This window comes from Taurulus bubalis (genome assembly GCF_910589615.1).
Source record: "Taurulus bubalis genome assembly, chromosome: 6".
NCBI classification, from domain to species: domain Eukaryota; kingdom Metazoa; phylum Chordata; class Actinopteri; order Perciformes; family Cottidae; genus Taurulus; species Taurulus bubalis.
Genome location: NC_136594.1, coordinates 6825366 through 6843359, shown reverse-complemented (window position 1 = coordinate 6843359; position 17994 = coordinate 6825366). Strand labels below are relative to the sequence as shown.

The following is a 17994-nucleotide window of genomic DNA, read 5'->3' as shown; positions in this document are numbered from 1 at the left end:
CAACATAAGTGTGTTTTTTTAACATTTATTTCACAGATCTATTCAAAGAAAAATGTGTCATGATGTGTCATGCGCTACAATCCGCAACACCCAAAAAATACATCACGGTTAACTAGCGAGAAGCATATTGGCTGAATAAACAGTAAACTAGATAAGGTGTACTGAGTAAAGTGCAGATCTTGCTATGTGTGTCTGCAACAACCACTGCACATGTATTATGTGAATAATAAATATCAATGCACGAATATCAATAAACAGCTCCAATATGTCTGCGCCCTTAATCACTTTCTGGTTTACTCATTCACTCCCTATGTAATATACTATAATAGTTTACTGTGTAGTGAGCCACGAGTTGATATTTAGGCACTTATTAATCATGTTTGTGTCATAACTTAACAGTGGTTGAGTCTTACAATGATAATTGTCAAGTCGATAAAATGCAACGCTTTGCATTGTGAGATTGTTAGCAAAAATATTGTACATGCCACAAACCCAAAATTAGTTATGGTTTATGAATGTCGAACTGACACGGTGTTTGTATCTTACTGGCGGGTACAGTGGTAGATACTTTCTTATTTATGGACAGAATACCTCAGTATTATTATTATTATTATTATTATATTCAGCTTTTCAGTGCTCTTCCTTTTTTTAAATTAGCATTTTTTAAAAAGATCTTTAATTTCCTCGCATTCATTCACAGTATCACAATAAACAGCTCTTAATATTTCAGTCTTTCATTAACTCTGAGAGGCTCTTCATGTTTTCCTTTGAATCGTCTTAAAGTATAGAGATGATTGTCCACAAAGTTCCATCTGAAAACAGAATAAAATGGGTTTCATTTTCCTCCATTTGGATGAATAATTTAGCAAGGAGTATCAGAAATGTCAATGTCATGTCACTCTTAAAGCCCTTCATGGTTATACTAAACACAATGTTCTTCCTTGTGAGAGGAGCGAGTAGTTGGATTTTGATTGACAGCCAGTCCTGCAAATAATCCCAGAATTAGTATATAATGACATGGACAAACAGATGATCAGTAGCTTCAATTTCAGGATCACAAAAGTTGAAGCTATTGTGAGCAACATTAAATCTCAGACTGAGCCATTTCATTGGATGGATAAATATCATGCATGAATTTGAAATTAACTTATTTTGTCTTGGGGCTTCCAGGATAAGTGATATAGTTAGATCTCTATTTCGCAATGTCTGAGTCCGAAAAAAGTTAGATGATGGTGTTTCTATTTAATCTCGTTGACCGGCGCTTTCCCTGCCATAGCCTCATCAGTGTCGACTTTAAATGCCGTTAGCTTCAGATACGTCTGAGACTGAAGATGGAAAGTGAGAGCAACATGTTGACAATCCTGTCTGATATCAGGCAAAGAAAAATTGGTTGAAGAAATGTTAGATGTGTGCATTGTTTCAATGGTGACAGAGGGTAACGCAACATAGTTATTAATATTTATCAAAGTGAAGATTGACCTACAGTTCAAGTTTCCACATCACTGCCTACGTAATAATAGGGATTCATACTGTAAGATGTGGACAGTGTAGAGAAAATTACTGTGGGTCACACACTACATGCCGTCAGTGATGCATACAAGAACAATGTAGCGGTTCTGTTATGGTTATATCAATTAATGTGCCGAATATAAACGAAAAAGAAAAAATAGTACAAAAACACGCTGAAGCTCCGAGACAGCAGGTGAGACAGTGTTTGTAAAGCATTGAGGGCTCAGAGGCATACGGCGTTGTGCAAATAGGTCAGAGGTTTGATCTAATACCGAGTGAGTGAGACGCAGTGGTAATGACTGCATGTAAATGTCTCAGAAACAATAAGCCATTAAAGAGAGATTTTGAATTATTTCATTATATACAACTTGTTTTCCCATGAAAACTTGGCGGTAACTTCGCATCTCAGCGAGTTATTGTTTAACCATGAACTATAAATATGGCTCCATATCACAGTGTTGCCTGTGGCTTGTCTCTCATTATGAATATTTAAGTGTATGCTTTTCCCCATTTGTTTTTGTAAATATAGCAATAACGCAAACCAAACTGCTGTGGTTCTGAATATAAATCAATTCTCACAATAGAGACAAATTAACTTTTCATTAGGCGGTTTAGTTGGAGCGATAATCAAACTTAGTGTTTGTTCTCAGACGTTGTTATGACTGGTAATGGCCCGCTGGCAGGAATTTATGTAAAGTGCTACATTCATATATAAATAAATGCTTAAATTTGAGATGCAGATAAACTTTTTCGAGGTAATGAAACATGAATATTGTTTTGCCATTTTGACAAATTTGTAATAGAGTTTGGCAGTTTTAGACTTTAATGACAAAAAATAAAAACCCTGTTCAATTAATTCTGGTAGCCTGGAGCTAATGCTGCTTGATTAAAATGATGATTGAACTAAAAATAATGGAAAAATACAACGACCCAATAACTGTGATAGACATTTTAGGTGGTGTGGTGACCTGCCGCATAAAAGAAGATTCAGTAGATTTCACCGGGACGTCACCACTAACCGTCTTTCTCGCCCACCACAGCTGCTGGTCTGGCCAGAGCAGTCTCCGGAGGACGTCGTCGTGGTGACCATCACCCCGGACTACCCCAGTTCGCGCCACACAGGATTAGTCAGTGGGCTCAAGAAGTTCACCTGGTACTTTGGCTCCACCCTCTGCTTCACGACACCTGGAGACGGCCCCCGGAGCCCGCCCACTATGCTGCAGACACACGAGGACAGTGAGTACTCACACACACACACGTACACTTCAATGTGAACAGAGCAGAACACAAAGAACAGCCTCTCCTGTGAATATTAATGACAGTGTATTGACTTGCTTTGTGTTCAGTCCAGCTGTTTCTATCAGTGTGAAGCACAGCTGTGTACGCACCGTTTTCTCTCAGGCCTCTACTCTCTATGGTCTCCTTTTTGATATTTTTCTTCACCGCTGTGTGTGGTCTTTTTAAAGGGAATTAATTCACATGTTTTTGAGATATACTTGGATTCATAGCCTTTTGTTCCATTGATAAACATAATAGCTGCCCAGTTGCAAGTATACATGCACACAGTCGCAGCGTCAAATAGACACAATAGCCTATAGGCAGACAGACAAGCAATTATTAACAACCAGCAATTATTGAGTGGGAAGGGGATTTTAGAAGCCATGTGTACACACACAAACACACACACACACACACACACCTGGGCTGGTATTGATTGGGTGCTGGGCGTGCTGCAGGGTTAACGGTGGGTGTAATTCTTGCTTGATGATAGCTTTTTGCGTGTGTGTGTGTGTGTGTGTGTGTGTTGTGAGTGAGTGAGTATGTGAGTGTTATTGAATGTCTTAGATGAATAGCTTAATCGCTTTGCAGGGAGAGTGGTTAGAGAGCCACACATGAAATGAGAAATGACAGGCATGCGTGCACCTGAGTGCATGTGTGTGCGCGTGGTTGTCGATGCCGATGTGATTAGGAGGTGGTGTGTGAAGTTGAAGAGCAAGAAGTAATAGGCTGCAAGAGGCTGGTGTGGAGGGATGATTTCCTAAAACTGCTGGAGAAGTTAAAATATTACTAATATTGTCTGATGTGATCTGAATTTGTGATTATTATTTTTTTCAGCACCTGGACCCATTCGCCAACTGAGCTTCACTGAAATCTTGGACACATCACTCAGAGTCAGCTGGGCGGAGCCCGAAGACAAGAACGGCATCATCATCGGTCAGACCATTTAAAGTATCTCTCAACTCAGGATTTGATCCATAATCAAGAAACTTTCATCGTTCCACGTTCACTCCCACTAACAGCTGTGATGAGGGAAGCTTACATTAGGTTTAGTGAGCGCCATATTATTATATGTTTTTGCCAGAAAGTCAAACATATAATGATAAGACATAATGAAATGGAATATACTTCATTTCGAACATTTCAACGACAACAAAAATAAAAATATATATATAAATTAATATGGGTGAACATACACAACAGACTTTCAATAAGCAACATAAATGAACATTTATTATCTGAAGTAGAGTAGAGGGAAGCAACATGCTTATCTAGGTACTCATCCATCAATAATCAATAATCCAACCAAAATGTTAAAAAGAGAAGACAAGAAAACTAATAACAACAATGTCACCTTTTGCATACTTTACATTGCCCTTCCTCACTTTCGTACCCGTTTTAACTCAATGTCTTTAGATAGTAGTAGTCCTTCAGTCCATTTCACAAAATCACCCCAGAAAACGTTTTAGCTCGGTGCGAAACACAACAACACAATGTCGTTTAATGCCAAGAATATGTGTTGTATATGTGTTGTATATTGCCAGTGATATTGCCACTTATATTGCATATAAGTGAATTATTTCTTGCTTTGTACATGTTTGTGCAGTCTTAAATTCCACCAGATCCCTGAATTCCAATGCACGCGACTTTAAAAACAGTTTGTACTTAATAATTGTAGGGTGCTTTTGTACAGTAGTTGTTACCCCACACCTCCACAATAATTCCAGTGAACAATACAGGGGGTACAGTACCTTACGATCCAGAGTGCGGAATGACTAATATAGGTGAAAAAGAAAAAGTGAGCATCCCCGCAGCAGTAAGAGGTGAACCCTAAAACTTATATACGTATAGTTTCTTCTGTATTCTCCAATTAATCTTTTGTTTTCTGTCCCAGCCACCTTGTTGGTGTTCAACGGATTCATCATCAGCTAATCCCTTCTCTCTGCAGCTTGTCTTTTCACATTATCTCCAACTTGCCCTTATCCCTCACAAACAACACCATGGGTGTTGTTTGTGAGGCGCATTGCAGAGCTCAAAGCACTTTCCCCCCCCAAAATTAGACAATGGTGCTGGTGAACGTGTCAAGCTGCTGTGAATTAAGGGACTTCCCTCCATTGCGTGTGTATGCGTATGTGTCAGGTCATCAGGCACCTACAAAACAAGACCACAGTCGAAGCGGTGCGGTGGCTTTACAGTCGGCTGACACACTCAAAGAGGAGTGGGGAAAAGAGAAAATTCAATCAAGGTCACCTTGCACATTTACTCTTTTCTCCTCAACCTGCTTTTCATCCAACACCTGGTGAGCACAGAGACAGATGAGGGACCATTCACCCTCTCCGGGGCTTTACTTACATGTGGCCTCCGCGTACACACACACACACACACATTAGAAGGTGGTGGAGTGTGATGCATGACTCTGAAGATGCGTAGGGACAGACAGGGATTTTGACGGTAGTTACCCCTCCAGCACTCCCTTCCTCCTTTTTGGCTCCGCGCCTCTCATTATGTGCACTGTGTGTGCCGGTGCATGTGTTTGTGTGTATCCATGTCTGCTCGTGTCTACACACTCCTTTATTAACCCAGCGTGTGCTCTACACCCTGCAGGCTACGTGTTGTGGTGGGACGTTTCTGGCGCCGAGTCGAGTCGTGAGGAACGTTCCCTGTCCAACTCCACCCTGCAGTACCAGCTGACCGGGCTCACCTCCACCACCGCGTACACACTGCAGGTGGCGGCGCTCACCGCCGCGGGGCAGGGTGTGGTCACACCCTCCACCATCTCCACTGGAGTCCCACCAGGTACAATAAATACAGACAAAGGAGCCGCTGACAGTGGATGTTAAAGAAAGATTTTTCTCCTGTGTGTGTGTGTGTTGCAGAGTAAATGTGACTGATGAGCCCTCACGATGCCATTGTCTTTCCTCAGGCTGATAAGTGGCTGTTACTGCGCATCCATGAATCATCACCCACACAACCGACACACACATCCACATGCAAAGGCACTCGCAAGAGTTAGTCGTTTACAGCATCTTACAGAGCGCTTAAATACATGGGTTATTTGTGTGTGTGTACCATGTGCACGCCATGCTTGTGTGCATGATGAGTTTGTATGATTGGACCAAGGCCAAGTTGCAATCATTATTAGTGCTGATTAACTGCAAATGGCAAAGTGGTGGGAGTGCAGAGAGGGGAGAGAGAGAGAGAAAGAGAGAGAGAGGGCAAGAGACAATCAAAGAGCAGGACTGAAGACGGAGTGCCGATAGAAACATAATGAGGGAACAGAGAACACAGAAAAATGCAATCTCCAAAGAACAGAGGACCCAAGTCTCTCAGAAATGGACTGAGAGAAAGTGGAGGAGAATGAAGGGGAAAAACTTGCTCATAACATTTTCTGATTACTAATTTATGAATAAAAGCAGTAAAAAAATTGAACGCAAGATGGATACAGACAGTTCATAGATTCAGAGGTTATTCATTAATTCATGAAAGCAAAAGACTGAAGGAAAGACGGAGGACTGAAGATTAGGAAAAAGAACTAAAGAATGAGTAGAGAGAGAGAAAGAGAGAGATCCACCGAGCATAGATTCTTGTCTTGTTTATTTATTCATGTATTCATGGAGTTGAGAGAATTTTGTCATTCATCTGAGCATGGCAGCTGAAATCAACATCCCCACATTACAACCATTACAAGTTTGCTGCATGCACTTACGGAGCAATGCCTGCTGAAAGCTGAAATTGTATGGCGTCGCACACATGTACCAAGCCGTATCCAGAAAAGATATTGCCTTGTTTCCATAATAGCTGGACCCGGTCATGTTATATAATCTGTTTATCCAAAAAAAAATGCTATTCTACAAAATCTTTCTGATGTGTCCCATTGTTCTGCCGTGTTATAGCACACGTCGTTTGATTTAACACATCGGCTTTACTGATCTGTATTCTGCCATGTTCAGCAAATAATGATGCTGCAGCAGAACCGGAAGGATTACAGTAGATCACACCAGAGCACTTCCACCATCCAGAGACACCACACCAAGTATCAGCCAATCACAGTGAAGAGAAGTGGCTGAAAAGTGGGTCTGAAGTGCTCGATCTTTTGATGAGTGAGCAGAGTGGATTGTGATCATTTTTGATTACGCATATTCATATTAGCAGAAACAAGCTGTCATATATATCATTTCTTAGGACATGTATTTTTTTTTTTTCAAACACACACTTTTTTAAGCCCAGTCTGCAGAGCAAGTCTCAAATGCGCCGCCTGCCTGACCAATGCCAAGTCAATTCAACAGCTGTCAGTGAAGAAGTCTATTCAGAGCCAGCTATAAATTGCGTGTGGCATTTCAAAGGTGGAGTTGTAAACCTTTCATTGGAATATTTAGTTCTGGTTGAAGTGTGCATACAAAACGTATTATTATTCCTATTTGATTTATTCCAGGAGAACAAAAAAGAAAAACTCACCATCCGGAGAAAACAGTAATAGTCTCTGGTTGCTTGTTGTTGACCAAAGTCAGTGTCGCTCTCAGCTCGAATGTGACAGAAGCACTTTATTACTGAATCAATGGTGCTACTGTCAGAGAACTTTCTTTGTAAGCAGAATTACTTGATTTCTAATTGTTCTGTCTTCCATTTATTGTAACGTGATCTCATCGCTATTCGGCATATATTTCCGCTGCCATCTCGACACCGAAGGTTCGTGCATGGTCAACCTTGTTGAGATAAAATAATCCTTTATTAGTCCCACAGCAGCAAAGAGGACAGTGCAAAAACAGAGACATCGGTAAAAGAAGATATAGAAAATAATCGTATCTAAACATAATAGGAGACAGACTGAATGGTTGAGTTCACATGATTGCACATATATATTGATACATATTGATATTGCACAGTGGTATACATTGATACTGCACATACATTAATGATTGAATGAATTAAAATAAGTTAAGAAGTGGTACCGGTTAGGTTTAGGAAAAGGTCATGTGTTGGGTTAAAATAACTACAGAAGTAACGTCACATGACTTAAGGTGACATCACGTCTTCAGTAAAACAATAACTCACATACACAGGGGACACAAACACCGGTCTTCTAGGTGAAAGTTCTGTGTGTGTTTTATCCAACCAATAGCTCTCCCTTACACCCTTATGCTGCGTTCAAAAGCGTTGCTAATTTCCCCAACGCTTTTGGTGTAAACGCAGCAATAATGGACATAATCGCTCTTTATGTTACGTCTGTTGCTCTGAGATTCTAATGATGCCGCGGATTGGTTTACGTTCGAGTTAGTTGAAACAACTTATCCTCATAAAAATATATACACTATACACAAGATATGTTGTACCTGAAACGGGAAGGTACTGTCTGCCAGCTACATGTTGTCAGCTCTGTATGGAAATGTGAATACTTTTTAGACCACCGAATGCAGCTTGATGTCTCAGCCAAGCCCTCGCTAGTTTTCAGCTTCTCCTTTGTTTCCAGAGCGATTGTGCCGACGCTGGTCTGCCACATCACACTTTTCCAGTCACTCATTACTTTCATGGCGATGGAACAATGTTAGAATAATAATGGGTCAAATATAATGTATGAGGCTTGCAGCCTACTCAGACATTTATAGGCCTTAAATGGACTTTAGTGAACTGTACATTTAATTCACCTCTCGCCTCCACCGGTGTACAGATTTATCACTCTGCATTGTATTGTCAACCTTGGAAATATGAATTAAATTGCTCTGACCAAGAGAGATATAAAGTGGGTGCTTTAGTAGAATTACCGTTTTTCTTTCTGGGACCAAACTTTTATTTGAATGCATTGGCACATAGACATACACAAAATAAAGGACTGTAAGCGATTTCTTGGCTCACTCTTACTTAAAGCTTTTTTTTTTCTTCTTTTTTTAATGTAAGTCATTTTTATTTAAGTCATTATTGGTGACATAATTTCCTTCTCTTCCTATTATAAATGGTATAAAGTGGAGACATGTTGCAGTTCGAACAATCTTTTCAGTTTTGGCATTTGGACATGTTTTCATCCCTTGATAGAAAAGTCTTTATAAAAATTATATTTAGTCTTTCATTCATTTCTTTTGATCCAGGCCTTTGAAATAATTTTCCATGCTGTGATGCTACAGTCCTTTTCTACTTGAACAAAGCCCTTTTCTTTTTGCTTTACAAATAAATTGTTATTGTAAATCGTTGCTACAGTACAAGCAATTATTTTATTTCAAAGGATAGCTAACTCACCATTGAAATATCAGAAATAACAATAATATGAGCACAGCGATCCCGCAGGCTTTGGTCAAAAGATATCTTATATACATGTACGAATACAGTACCCGCTGCATGAGAGCAAAATTCTTTGCTGTTCTCGTTAGCTTTGTGTAACAATAAATACACTTCTCAAACCAATAAACAATCTCCTCCACAGCTGAGAAATGTAACTCATCCTGTCGTTCTACAAAGACAAAATCAGACGTCTACAACCAACTGGCCACTTCCAGCACGGCCCCCCAAATCCTGGATCCGTAAATCCCTACTAACCAACCGCTCACTCTCCCACATGAAGACTCCGACCTGCGACCTGGACCTCATCCCTTCTACTTTAGTCGTGGCTTGTCCCTCCAGCCGCTCCTCCTCTCTGTCATCAACTCCTCCCTGTCTACTGGCTCTGTCCCTCCCTCTCTCAAATTCGCCTCAGTCACAGCTCTCATTACAAAACCTGGCCTTGACCCTGCAGCCCCAACAACCACAGACCCATTTCTAATCTCCCTTTTCTAAAATACTGGAACGTACGGTTGCTTACCAACTCAAAACCCATCTGGACTCCAAGCAACTGTACGAACCATTTCAATCCGGATTTAGATCTCACCACAGCACAGAAACAGCCCTAATCAAAGCTTTGGCAACATCATGGTCTCCAATTCCACTGCTTTGCTGATGACACACAGCTCTACATCTCCACCAAATCCATCACCCCCACTACCTACTCCACCGTCCCACTACCGTCTGCTCTCCCACTCCCGCACGGGAGACCACATCACCCCAGGCCTTCAAAACCTAAAGTGCCTACGAGTACCTTTTAATGCGTTATACAAATACAATGTATTATTATCATTATTATTAAAGCAGTACTCTTTCTGTTTCCTATCTGCAGAACTTCCTGGTGCACCATCTAATTTAGTCATCTCCAACATCAGCCCTCGGACCGCAACACTTCGGTTCCGGCCTGGTCCTGATGGCAAGACCGCCATATCACGATGGATCGTAGAAGGCCAGGTGCGTGTGTCCTCGTTTGGGCTCGTGCCCTTTTGTGTTTCCCCGCTGAGGCTGAAACTCAACTGGAGGAAAAACATTGTGTGACAAACTCTGTACTTTCATGAACAGGTAGTGAAGGAGGATGCAAAGAAAGAGGTGTGGAGCGTTGTCTTCGAGAAAGAAAACCTGCCAGATGCCGACACGCTGGAGATCCCTGACCTCACGCCGTTCACCCAGTACAGGTGAGCAGCAAACATCCCCCGCCTACACACGAACGTAGTCTACCCTCACACACACTCACACACGTCTCACTCTCCGCCAGTTTCTGCAGCATTGCAAGACTCAGGTGAAGTTAGATAAATCACACAGACTCACAGAGAGACAGTTCCATCTGAGACTTTTCTGTTTGTCAGCACCTTCACAGCTGCTGCATGCAGATCCTTATTACCCTCCCTCAACTCGCTGGAGGGGAGGAGGTGGGATGAGGGCAGGGGAGAAGGTGTTGAGCAAGTGGGAAATAGAAAAGGAGAAAAAAGGAAATAGAGGAGGAGAGAGGAGTGTCTTTAATCCTTGCTCAAGGGCCGTGAAGAGCCTGCAGTTTATAAACGTGATCTATTGTCACTCTGAACAGCAGTAACACTTCCTCCTCCCTCTCTCTCTCTCTCTCTTTCTCTCCAAATCTCTCTATGTATCTTCAATGTATCAGTCTATCTGTCTATATCTGACTCTTGCTCTCTATGTCATTGCATTCATCTGTAATGGGATTGCTGTGTGTGTGCATGTGTGCGTGTGCGCGTGCGTGCGTGTGTGTGTGCATGTGTGTGTCTGTGTGTATGTGTGTGTGCGCGCGCACACGATGTACACTCACAGGGATTATGTTGTCACAGGCGACACCATTGGAACATTAGATGAAGTGATGCACTTGTCTGTATTTCATATCCTCCGCTTTAAGTCCCTCTTTACACCCTGCTTTCTATCTCCCTGTACAGGAGCCAGAACTCATAGACGTAGTCTCTCACATGCAGGGTGCACTCTCACACGTTTTATCACTCACACCCACACCGAAGAGCGGCTGCATTTAGAAGTTACAAAAGTAACAAATGCTCCCTCGTGGCTGTGTGTGTTTGTGCGGGTTTGTCACCGAGACGACTGTATGGTTATATCTCTTTTTCTCAGACATCTTAACAATATGCCAGTGGCCTTTTCAGAAATTCTCTGGTGGAGAGTTCCAGCTAAAGGATGCCATCTAGTAAAATATGCTTCAGTTGTGAAGAAAATAACATGGATATAACAAATGCTCTGAAAAGGTCTGAAATAGTTTTTCTTCACTCCAACTATGAAGTCTGGTTGACATGTCCTGTGATGTTTTGATTGAGTGCATGACATTATGTTATGGGGTCGTGTAGGCTCTCGCAAATTGTATGCGAATAATGTAACTGCTTCTACAGTAGCTCTGTGTAAACGTTTGAAAACTTCACCCCCATGTTCAACTTTATACCTGTATGTTAAGAACTGGCATGTTTTTCATAGGGAGTCAGGAAGTTGGTGGACTCCAGAGAGGCAGATTTAAGAAGAAATGTCTAAATCAAAGCAGCAGAGGCTAGTTTGGGTCTTGTTCTAAAAACACTGGATCCTACATTACCAACAATGCAACTCAATGTCACCTTTTCTTTAGACCTTCTCTGTCTGGCAAACACCCATATCTTTTAAACTCCACAACCCCACTTTGTAGCGTATGCTTTTTGTTAGAAAGTCTCCAAACCTGTAGAGACTACCCCTGGCAACGTCACTATGACATTATCAGGGTGTTATTCTTTTCAAATGTGGAGGTCTCCCTCCAGTAGATATTATGACTCCTCATAAAAAAATTAACTAAACGTGTTGTATAGAATCAGTGCAGTGCCTCTTTAACTGTGCTCTCTGCTCCACCAGGTTCAGGATACGGCAGGTGAACATTGTCGGCTCCAGTGCAATGAGCGCCCCCTCCAGGCTGATTCAAACCCTGCACGCTGCCCCTGACACATACCCCTCTAACCTCACCCTGCTGTCCTCCACACAGACCAGCCTGCACTTCAACTGGAAGGTACTGAAACACATGCACTCGCATAGAGACACATATACCTCTTTAAAACAGTTAAGCCTCGCTCTTTCCCTTTAGGTCATTCAAATAGTGATAATTTGAGTGATGAGGATTTTCTTTGCACTGCATATCTGTGTATTTGCTCTTATTTTAATATAAGTGCATATGCACGTGCGTGTGCACTCACCAGCAGCAGGACTGAACAGGTTGAGCGGCTGACAGCGTATAATCAGTGTCTCTCCTTGTGATCAGCGCTAACGCTAATCTGTCAGATTTCCCATTCACCGCGCGGACTGCTAGCAGCACAAAATGCAATGTAATTTTCTCTTTACTGTCTTTTCTTTTTTGCTCTTGTTCCCGGTCTTCGTCCCTCCCTCTTTTCCTCCCTCTCTCCTTTACTCCCCCATCCGCACTTCTATTATAACATAAATGGAGAGCAGAGTACTTTTCCATTTAAGAGTTGGAATGAGAAAAAGAGCCTGTCAAATCAGACACAGACACTGAGGCGCTATGGGCGACCTGTGCAGCATGGTAATGGGATTTTACCTGCATGTTAGCGCCCAGTCTGAGCTATGCTAGGTTTTCTGCTGTAATGAAACCATCACAATGGTTTTAGCTAAGGCTATTATTCTAAGCTGCATATTAAGGGCAATAACGCTAATGTGACATTCCGTATTATAGTTCCTAAAGGCTAAGCTGAGCTAAATCACTAGGGTATTTAAAAAGGATGGGTGTTTCACTTCCTTATCTGCAGCGCAGCACAGAGCAACCCCTGTACATTGTTGGTTTAAAATCTTCTATGGAATGATGCGCTGCGATCGAACTGAACTTCTCACTAATGTGATTTTAGGGCACTGAATAATAGGTGGTTTTGGCTGTAATGCATAATGACGTGGAGGCGCACGGGCAGAGTAGGGAAGATGAGGTGACAGAGAAAAAGTATGGACAGCAGAAGGAGGGAGGGTGACAGGAAATGAGAGTGGAAGCAAAGAGAGGATGACAGAGTGTGAATAAAACAGGGAAAAGAGGGTGATGGAGAGAGGAAGATCAGGGGATGGAATGTCAAAGGGGAGAAGACAGTAAAAGGTTTTTAGGATGTACTTTAAATTTAGACATGTCACATAAATAACCATATTCTTTAGAGCTACGTAATGCCTTTTCACGAGTGTGTGTGTGTGTATGTGTCTTTGTTTATATCACATTGTGAGGATCTAAATTGGATATTCCACTTTTCTTGTCAGGACCCAACTCCATTCTGACTATGTTCTAATTAAAACGTTCAAAAGGTTCATCTCATAGAGGCTTTAATTTAGGGTTTAAAGGCAGTCAAAAACCTGTTTTCTCAATCAGCTTATTTAAATTGGTTATCGGGGTCCTACATGACCCCCCGGTTTTGCACTGGTTTGAAGAGGGCGGGGCCCTGCTGAAAAAAGGGTGTGTGAAATATTTATGTCAAACAATTAAAGTGTATTTGATCAGTTAGTTTGGTGGGTTGTTTGCTTTTGTTGCTTGGTGGCTTTCAACCAAATCTGATCAAACCGTCTTTTTGGCTGTGTGTGTATTGTGTTTTTCCTAAGGTTTTTTTAGTAAGTAAGAGCGGGGTATCACTCCATGTTCGTTATGAGGAACTGTGTCATGTTGGTTCATAGAGCAACAAGCTGTTGTATGTTAACCAAATTATCCTTTTATTAATCACAATTTTACCCAAATTGGTTTCTGGTTCAATCATCATTTTAAGCTCCTTCTCTGTATAGATAGATCTTCTGTCATCAATCACAGTCAAAATTAATTAAATTCACCAAGTGCAGGGATGGCACAGAGTGGGCAAGTGCTGACAAATTACAAGACACAGATCGGGTTTGGCACACTGGCCCTCATTTATTAAGCTTTAGTAGAATAAGGTTCACAATATTAAAAAAAAAATGTGCCTGAAAAAAGCAGCTATCTTCTCAGTCTCTTTACTTTCAGTCGTATCCTTAACAAGGTTGTATTAGCGTGATGTTGATGGACGTCTCTTTAATCTGCTCTTTTGTTACCCTCCAGCCTCTTCCAGAGTCCGAGTACAACAGCAGTCCAGAGACTGTGGGGTACCGGCTGAGACTGTGGAGGACAGACGGTCAGGGGGAGGACAGGACAGAGGATGTGGAAAAAGCAGGGGGGACCAGTGAGACCACAGTAGATGGCCTGAATCCCTGGACCCAGTACCAGGTTCAGATCCAGGCCTACAACTCCATCGGGCCTGGACCGTGGAGCGACACGGTTGCCACACTCACTGCAGAATCTGGTACAAATCAATCCTGTTTCCTGCTTGCAAGTGTCCAGCAGAGCTGTCTGTCCAATATCGTATTAGCAGGGTACAAGAAGACACATGGGCGAGGATTAAACTGCACAATTACCTCCCTGTGTCTCCCTTCAACCTGCCAGCTCTCTCTGCCCTCTACGCTCTCCCTTCATTTCAGTGAGGGGAAGATTGACGGAGAGAGGGAGCGGCAAGGGGGAAGGGGAGGGTTGGATGGCGTTACACATTCACCAACAGCGAGCTGTCCGGGGACATTTTGGAGGTCCACTGTTGGTCATGCTTTAAATCAGCACTGACCTTCAAGCCCCTCGGTATTCAGATGTAAATTGTGTGGGTTGTTATGAACTCATATCAATCTCAACCAGCTCCGAACACACACACACACACACACACACACACACACACTCCCAAATAACATTTTCTGCACAGTATTGGGATGAAAGGTTCATGTAGGATAACTATTTGTATTTGTACTGTGTGTACTGTTTGTACTGTGTGTAAATGGGCGGTGTGATGTTGAGTCCCACTGAAGTGTCGCAGTTAAGGAGAGCCTCATCCAGGAAGACAAATTCAACATTCCTCTTTAACATTGTTTTTCATCGGGGCAATAAAAAGTTAAAAACACAAAAATTCTGTTAAGTCCGAGTCACATGTCAAAATCACCGGGTGCTTTAGCGCTCCCTAAATGCTTCGGATAGGTTGAATGCAGAGGACGAATTTATTGTATGTGTTTGATGATAAAAAACAATATGAATAAAATAACATAGAATAAAGTCACTCAAAAGGTCAATATGTCACTTAGTCACTTTTGTTTCCCAAGTTGTCTTGGGAGACAAACAAAATTGGTGTGTTTATAGATGAAAATATATAACGATGAAAACAATGGAGTAGTAAACATCCTAAAATGTTTTGTCATATCTAATATCAATTTTGTTTATCAGTGGTAAATGACTACAGGCATAAAAGTTGTTTTTTTCTTTTTGCTGTCATTGTTGACACAATGGGTTTCTGTTTAGTGAATGAATGAATGAATGAAACTAAATCAGAATATTGGAGAAAAGCAGCAGTAAAGTGGCACCAGCAGGGTTGAAATGCATATGATTCATACTTAAATTAATCAGTTTTGTTCATGTCATACTGGGTTTAGCAAACTTTTATTTGTGTCTTCATTGATTTGGATCTTGCATGCTGTGAATTTAATCCTGTCAGGAGCACATATCTGGGGGATTTTGTTCACTATTTCATAATAATTACAACTCTAGTTTTTTGCCGCACTTAATATAGGTTGCTAAGTTGTCTATTATTTTTATCAGCTCAGCGTCTGAGTCCTGTGTGAAAAAAATATTCTTGAATTATTATTTAAAGAGCATCATAAAAATATGATCTTTCAATGTGTGTGTGTGTGTGTGTGTGTGTGTGTGTGTGTGTGTGTGTGTGTGTGTGTGTGTGTGTGTGTGTGCTCTCTAGTTCCATCTGGGTCTCCGATGAATGTGACTGCTGAGGCTGTGAGTTCCACCAGGATCCTGCTCAAATGGTCTGCTCTCCCTCGAGCCCAGAAGAATGGAGTCATACTAGGATACAAGGTGTATAAAACACACATGCACGCAATCCCACCCTGGCATTCTCACTCGACCCCCTCAGTCCATTATCACTTCCTCCAACACCGTCACACATTTTTACACGCACGCACAAAGAGATGCACCAAGATATGCACACAATAACATCTACTATAAAGCTAATATGACGTAATAGCTTGTAACTGCTCTATTTTGTTCTTCCTACATTATTGCTTCTAAAAGCACCCGGCCTCAGTTTCTATGTCTGGGGGCGTGTGTGTAACTGTGCACATGCATATGAGAGAGGCTTTAATGTTTAATACCCTTTCATAAAACAGCAGTTTTTGTGTCATGCTGTAGTAGAAACAATAGCTGGATTATTTATTTAGGAAAAATAGACAATAATCCATCAAACCTGATGGTTTTTGGGAAGTGCTTTGTTTGTTTGGAAAAAAACATAAACTGCTGTTGAGGCAGGAGAAGCTTATTTGTTGTGTATACATGCATGGTGTGAAAATGCTTCGGAGATCCTGCATTAGTATTTAAGTCCAGACTTGTGACCCATTTAAGCAACTCAGTTTACGATCAATCCACTTCTGCCAAATTTGAGCTTGTCTTTTCTTGTTTTTGCGAAGTCAGTGAGCACTCTTTTGCTGAAACTCCCTGACAGTGACGTAGTTAACATATTCTTATGCTCATCTTTGTAAGAAAAGGCTTGATAAATACTGCTGGTGGTGAGATGCCAGGTGCATTTATTTTTACCTAAGTGCACCACTCACTGGCAGTCACAATTCTCCTTTTACCCTCCCACACACACCCTCCAAGGGTTTATTATAATGCACTCCACTTTCTTATTTGATTTAAAATATAATCAAATAAAATAAATAGATGACACCTATCAGTTGTCTGTAGTTTTGCAATATAGATGTTCTTGTGCAGTGGCATATATGGAGCACCCCTCAACATTCTGAGAAAGGAATCTAACATGCAACATATGTTTGCTAATTTAAAACTGGCATTGAGTACAGCTCTTAGTCACCACCCCAAACAAAACATAGCAGAAGAAAGCTTTAAAAAGAATGACATTCATCTTCATTTGCATGGGCATGGTTGCGTTATAAATACATAAATCTACTGAAGAAACAGGCTGTTCCTGTGTGATATGAACCAGTACCATCCAGTATTTTCAAAATATTGTGTAAAATTCAGGTCCTATTACCCACCATGCCCAAAGCACATCACACTCCCCATCTGTGTGTGTTTTCATGTGTCCTCCTGAGGATCCCACTGAGCAGCATACGCACCATGTTAATAGATGGGAAGTGGCCGCCAGCCATAGCTCTCCAACACCTCCCATCCCTTAGTAGACGTTGAATAGTTCTCCTGCCTCCTGCGGTCCTTATTTATTATTTGTTTAGACACTTAAGAACTGGCATTTTCCTTCAAAACTAAGTGTGGCAGGGAGTTCATGAACATGACTAAAACTGAGAGAGATAGAACAGTTATTACCACATCATCCTGTTGCCAGTGAAAGAGCACTGTGTGCTGATTTGTTTGTTTTTACTGATAGTAGATGTTAAAGGATAGGTCTAGTGTTGAAATCACCAAAACTAACAAGCATTGCTTGTGTATCAAAAGCTTGATGTGGCCTATTCCTCGGTGCCACAGACCTCCATGGTCCCAACATCAATGAGCCCACCTGTTCCACTGGCTGCCATGTTCCTTCATTATGATGCGCTACGCTGTGCAGGCTGTGAAGCCCTTTGAGGCATCTGTGTGATTTGGGGCTCTATAAAATACAGTTGACTTGACTTGCTGGTGATGAGCACGGGCATTGTGTTTTGATTAAATTCCTCACACACAGCTCTATTGATGAAATTGTTTGATTAGATATTCGCTCGCCAACAAATTCACTTTTTATACACGGTGTTTGACGAAAAACTACAATGCCCAGGTATTACTTTGCTTATTTTAAAGACTAAACAATATGTTCTTTGGACCTTTTTTAAACCTGCAATAACTGATTTCTGCGC

The 17994-nt window shown here is 41.5% G+C and overlaps 1 protein-coding gene across 1 annotated transcript in view; it reads left to right on the top strand.

Annotated features, from left to right (window-relative positions):
• Positions 1–17994, top strand: part of LOC306737551 (protein sidekick-1-like) — a gene marked incomplete at both ends in the record, with an annotated part of 212119 nt that overhangs the window by 165426 nt on the left and 28699 nt on the right. Inside the window, 8 exons of the mRNA XM_079219286.1 lie at positions 2550–2745; positions 3625–3723; positions 5392–5583; positions 9926–10047; positions 10156–10268; positions 11959–12109; positions 14150–14390; positions 15873–15988. Of these exons, the coding sequence (XP_079075412.1) occupies positions 2550–2745; positions 3625–3723; positions 5392–5583; positions 9926–10047; positions 10156–10268; positions 11959–12109; positions 14150–14390; positions 15873–15988 (1230 nt within the window). The remainder of the gene's footprint in view (positions 1–2549; positions 2746–3624; positions 3724–5391; positions 5584–9925; positions 10048–10155; positions 10269–11958; positions 12110–14149; positions 14391–15872; positions 15989–17994) is intronic.